At 33.6% G+C, this 5,201-nt stretch overlaps 1 protein-coding gene across 8 annotated transcripts in view; it reads left to right on the forward strand.

Annotated features, from left to right (window-relative positions):
- Positions 1-1,421: 1,421 nt before the first annotated feature.
- lqf (epsin homolog lqf) overlaps positions 1,422-5,201 on the forward strand; it is a 10,609-nt gene continuing 6,829 nt past the window's right edge. Inside the window, exons 1-3 of one of the 8 annotated variants that reach the window (XM_018511444.1) lie at positions 1,422-1,612; positions 3,307-3,357; positions 4,272-4,388. In XM_018511444.1, the coding sequence (XP_018366946.1) occupies positions 4,374-4,388 (15 nt within the window). In that variant the 5' untranslated portion in view covers positions 1,422-1,612; positions 3,307-3,357; positions 4,272-4,373. Of the gene's footprint in view, positions 1,613-1,907; positions 2,126-2,750; positions 2,770-3,306; positions 3,358-4,271; positions 4,389-5,201 lie in introns of those variants that run through there. The other 7 variants (XM_018511437.1, XM_018511436.1, XM_018511440.1 and 4 more) reach the window with 7 other exon arrangements.

A 5,201-nucleotide genomic window follows, 5' to 3' on the forward strand; every position in this document is an offset into this window, starting at 1 on the left:
TATTAAAATGTTATTCCATTTATAGATAGTCAATTTTTTGTAATATGTTCTTTTGGATTAAGAAATGTATTTTCATGCATTTGTGTTGACGCACTTATCTTACATTTGTGTTAATGTGGAGCTAAACTTTTATTTTAAGTCTTGAAATTATAATACAAAGATGTAGAATTTAAACGTAAATTAAGTACACATTTCCTTACAGAGGTTTCATACGATACAACAGTCGCAAAGTTACCTACTTTTTTTGCAGAGTTTTATTTGCTTAACTTGGACGTGCCGATGCAAAAATAATTTTAACGTAATTCATTCGATTATTCAGAAAAATAGATATCTTTAAAACGAGCAGAATCTTTTTCAAACTGTTGTATTTTATGAGGAAAACCATTACTAGAGTATTATTACTTGAAAATTAATATTTATTACATAAATTACAATTATAGATTCTAGAAACTTATGTCTATTGCAACCTTGTAATTTCTAGGTGTCTTGAAAGTATGAGATATATAGCAAAAGTAGAATATTATTTTCTTGAAAGTAATTACGTTAAAAGTGATTTGTATACGTATATATAATATGTATATATGTAATATGTTTTTAGTAATGTGTTTTCTTACGAAATCTGATTTATAAAAATGACTGATTGAAAATAATTATTAATCAACTAATATTGTCTTATGTACAATGATTCATAAAAGTATTTAAATGGCGATGTGTCTTCAAATGAAATGACAGCGTTTGAATATTAATTCTGAGCCATTATGTGATTTACATAAATATTCATTAATTTGGATCTCTAGATAGACAGTGTTGCCCTCAGGATATTTCTTCTGAGTGCAATTTCAAGTTATTGTGCCTTAATTAGATATATATATATATATATATATATATATATATATATGTGTGTATGTGTGTGGGTGTGTATATTGAATGAAATAGTTCAAGGATGTATCGTAATTACTTTGTAACAGCGTACATAGAAACAAATTGCTGAGATCAGATTGCAATATAAACTACTTGTAAAATCAATCTAGTCTACTGTAAACATAATAATGAATAAAGAGGAAACGATTAAAAGATCAAAAAATAATATTCTCTTCATTTGTTCGTGCGACAAAAAAATAATTTTTTCTAACTGTATCTAAGATGTAAGAAGACAACTATTAGAAATTTGCCCCAAATTATATTCAATTATCATACGCAATATTACATCTGTCTTCTTATATTTATTTGATATTTACATCATTCTATCTTTACCGTTTTATTAGAAAACGGTAAAGATAGAATAATGCAATAGTGCCGATTCCTTGAATAGCCTACGTAATTATTCGACATATCGGTTAATTGTAAGTTAAGGATCCTGCCTTATATGAAACGTACGATTAGGAGTATTCGGAGTAGAAATTTGCCAATTGCTCGTGCGCGGGCGCGGTGGACGGAGCGGAAATATTTTCGAGCGCCATCTTGCCCCGCAATCGTACAATTCGTCAGTGCCTGTGAATGGACTTGTCATAAGTGTCTTACTTATTATTTCGCCTCTCTATCCCTGTTCCCCGTCTGCTCTCTAGAGCTTCGCGTTTCCAAATTCTCGGGTGATACCATCCGCGCGCACAAGGTAAGTACGAAGATCTTGCCGTCATCGTCGTCATCGTCGTCGTCGTCACCGTCATCGTCGTTATCATCATCATCATCATCGTCATTCGGACGAATCGGATGGACGCGATGGGGTTTCGCGAATATCTTGCACGACGATCACGGACGTTGTCTATCCTTCGGGAAAACGGGAGCCGCGCCCGTTGCCTCCCTCAAGCTCGATCTCGGTCGTAACGGCAATACCTCGTAAGATTGACGTGTCACGTACATACACGTCTATTCGCGCGACGAGGATCCTCGGTGGGCGGGTACGGGTACGGGTACGGTTACGGTACGCGCGATAGCACGCTCGCCAGTCACGGCTGGAGCGGAACGGCGGCAACGGCGCGCGTCTATCCGCAAAGTCCGCTTCTTTCGCCCGTCACCGTTATTATCGTCGTCTTCCTCGTTGCGTCGTGTCATGTTCTAAGGCGGGAGGCCGACCGCGGAGCTTCGACGTGGAGCGTTCACCCGAAGAAGGCACCCGCGCGGCAAGGTGGAATTGACCTCTGGATTTAGGCGATTTAACAGCAATTGTACAATAGCAATAATTTCCTGCCCGTACTCCTTTCCCCGTCGTCCCTCCTTCACACGCGCCGTGTTTTTCACGCTAAGCGTTGACACGTTAACACACGTCAATCATCAGGGTCTCGACAATGGACTCGAGATAACGTAAACGCGCAAGTATCTCAATTTTCGAACGTAACGCCTTGAAATGGTAATTTCCCCACGTGATCGTTTTGCAAGGTTTCTCAAGTATGTACACTTGATCACCGCAGACTGTTTATCGCTCGAGTTACCGTCGCTATTTTCCAACTCCGATGTAACTATCGCAGTCACGACACGTGTGAGCTTAGTACACGGGAAATGGAAAGTTAATTGAGTGGTGCAACAAGACATAGGGGACAATGATCAATACTTTCACGGTCAATTATATGTATAATACTGTTAATATGTCAGAAGGAAGCCTTACAAAGGATCTTAGCTCGCTGTAGTTTCGCGTAATAGATAACGCTTCCAGCTCTTTGCTGGCTATGTTTATACTCTTGACTTTTTGCAAACTGCAGTTGTGAGTGATGATTTGCACAGTCATGCTCAATAGCTCAAGAAGAAGACGTTAGTGAGAGCAGGCAGGCTTATGTGTGTTTATTAAAGATAGAATATTTAAATAACAATGTTGATATCATCTGTTGAATAAATGTAACGAATGCTATTAGAAGATCTTAGATCATCAACTCGGAAGGTCTAATCTACAACGTGCTTTTTACCTTCCTGTTTCTCGCTTTTTATTTTATTTCTTCGTTTTCTTTCGCCCGAGATAAAAGTTGACGAACTTCAGAAGAGACAAGAAACACGATTGTCAGTAAAATACAAAAAGGGAAAACGAGCAAGAGATAAGAAGTAAGAAACAGGAAGCAAAAAGTATATTTTAGTTTGGGCTTAACGGCATTGATGAACTTCTCTAGAATCCTCAAACTTAAAAATCTCAAGGCATTATTAATTCGAGCGATACTTACATACAAAGACAATCTGTATCATTTTTTTTGTATATTGATTAACGTTAGATGAATTGATAACATTGCTCCAATGAATAAAATCATATTGCTATGATAAGATAAGCAGAGAATACAACAGAAACATGCCGCGAATGATAAAGTTCTCGTCTTTTTTTTACAGAAGAGCAGTACAATTCATTAAAGGAAGGTGCACATCTTTACCTCCATCAGTGTAAGTGATTTCTTTCCACAAGCTTTTTGCATGTGCTCTATCATCTATAAAAAGTCTTAACGATAGATTTCTCTATAGTTCGTACTTAGGTTCCTATAAGAACTTAAACTATAGTTTTTACTTTTCTCAATTTGCTCTCAGCGGTTTACTTGTCGAAAACTTATGAGAATAGGTGCATATAATGAGTATTTGGTTTTCGTAAAATCGCAATGTCACGGATCTTCAAGATCTTTTTGAAACAATGATAGCCTATACCCAAGCAGAACAATAAGTCACGATAACGTCAAAATGACATTAAAATAAATTGGAAATAACTTCTAATGATCATTTTGGAGTTATTTTGACATCATTTTAATATCATAATGACTTACAAAGGATCTGTTGTTCTGCTTGAGTAATCTCTAAACGTATACGTTGAATTTAAATCAATATTTGACTGTATGTGCGTGTGTAGATGTGAAATTGTCCTTTATCTCTTAGCGAGAAATGCGAACCAAGATTTTCGTATAATAGCGATACTTTTTATGAAATATATCAATCACGTTATTGTACATAACTTAAAAAAAAGTAGTTTAGGGAGTATATGAGTTGTGCCTATCAAAAACCAATATTTTTTTTTATTTAATAGTTACTGTTATTGCTAAGAGTACAACCTTTTGCCATATTAGGAATTTGTAAACGTATTGGACATAGGTATGTGCATCGCTATTACCTTTTTTTTTTCATATGCACAATCTTACAGAATTCGTTTAAATTTTTTGATAAAAAATTTCATGTAATATTCATTTGCATAATACCATTATTTAACAGATTAATGTGTCATTATCATCCATACGCAGAATGATGAATCATACATTTAAGGTGTGATAAATTTTGTATATAAAATTTCTCTTATTTATCGTATCATCTGATAGTCTAGGCTTTTGTTGTGATTCGGACTATTCGGAAGTTTTCTATATTTCTGGGCAAAACCTAGAGCTTCATCAACAACGTCAGCGATATTTCATTAGTCAAGAATGGCGATGCAGAAGGTAAATGCCAATAATGTTCACGACTGTTGAATTAACAACTGTGCTCACTCATGATAACATGATATTTGATGTCAAAGCATATTATTAGAAGATTTCTGTGTGTTTTCACAATAAATCATATCTATCAATCTTTGTAAAGATAATCTGATATTTTTTACAAGAAGTTATTGTGTTATGTGTGTTATGCACCTTTATTAGTTTGCAATGTTTACTAGCAGAACGTGATAATAAGTAGTAAAACTGATAATGACAAATGTACATTATGCAAGTCAGTATTGCATTAAATATTGTTGTATAAATATTTAGATTTGTGTGATTTTGTATTGAAATTTAATATTACCCTCCATATATAACTATAAATAACACTCATCTCAAAGATAAGATAGGGAAAAAAAAGACAGACGGTAAAAGTCATAAATTTATATAGGCACATCTCAAAACAAACATGTTTTCATATGATATTAAAATATATATAGGTATTCTTTATTCTTGGAACTTAATGAAACATTTTTATATTTATGTTTTATTCTTTAGTCTTAAAACTCAATAACTTTTCATATGTATATAAAATGCGTAAGCATATTTTTACATATTTTTGATAATTAATCAGGTAAATTATGCTAAAATACAGATCTTAAAATAAAATTATGGTAAATATAAATTGCATTTTATTTTCTTCGCTTAGTACTTAGTATAATTTTATTTACATGTATGCAATTGTTAACATTTTAATATTACGATATTTAAGAGAAGTTACAATTTTATGGTACAATAATTATAATAAAAATATATAGTATATATATATATAAAATT

The sequence above is a fragment of the Trachymyrmex cornetzi genome, unplaced genomic scaffold (assembly GCF_001594075.2).
Source record: "Trachymyrmex cornetzi isolate Tcor2-1 unplaced genomic scaffold, Tcor1.1 scaffold371, whole genome shotgun sequence".
In the NCBI taxonomy this organism is placed as follows: domain Eukaryota; kingdom Metazoa; phylum Arthropoda; class Insecta; order Hymenoptera; family Formicidae; genus Trachymyrmex; species Trachymyrmex cornetzi.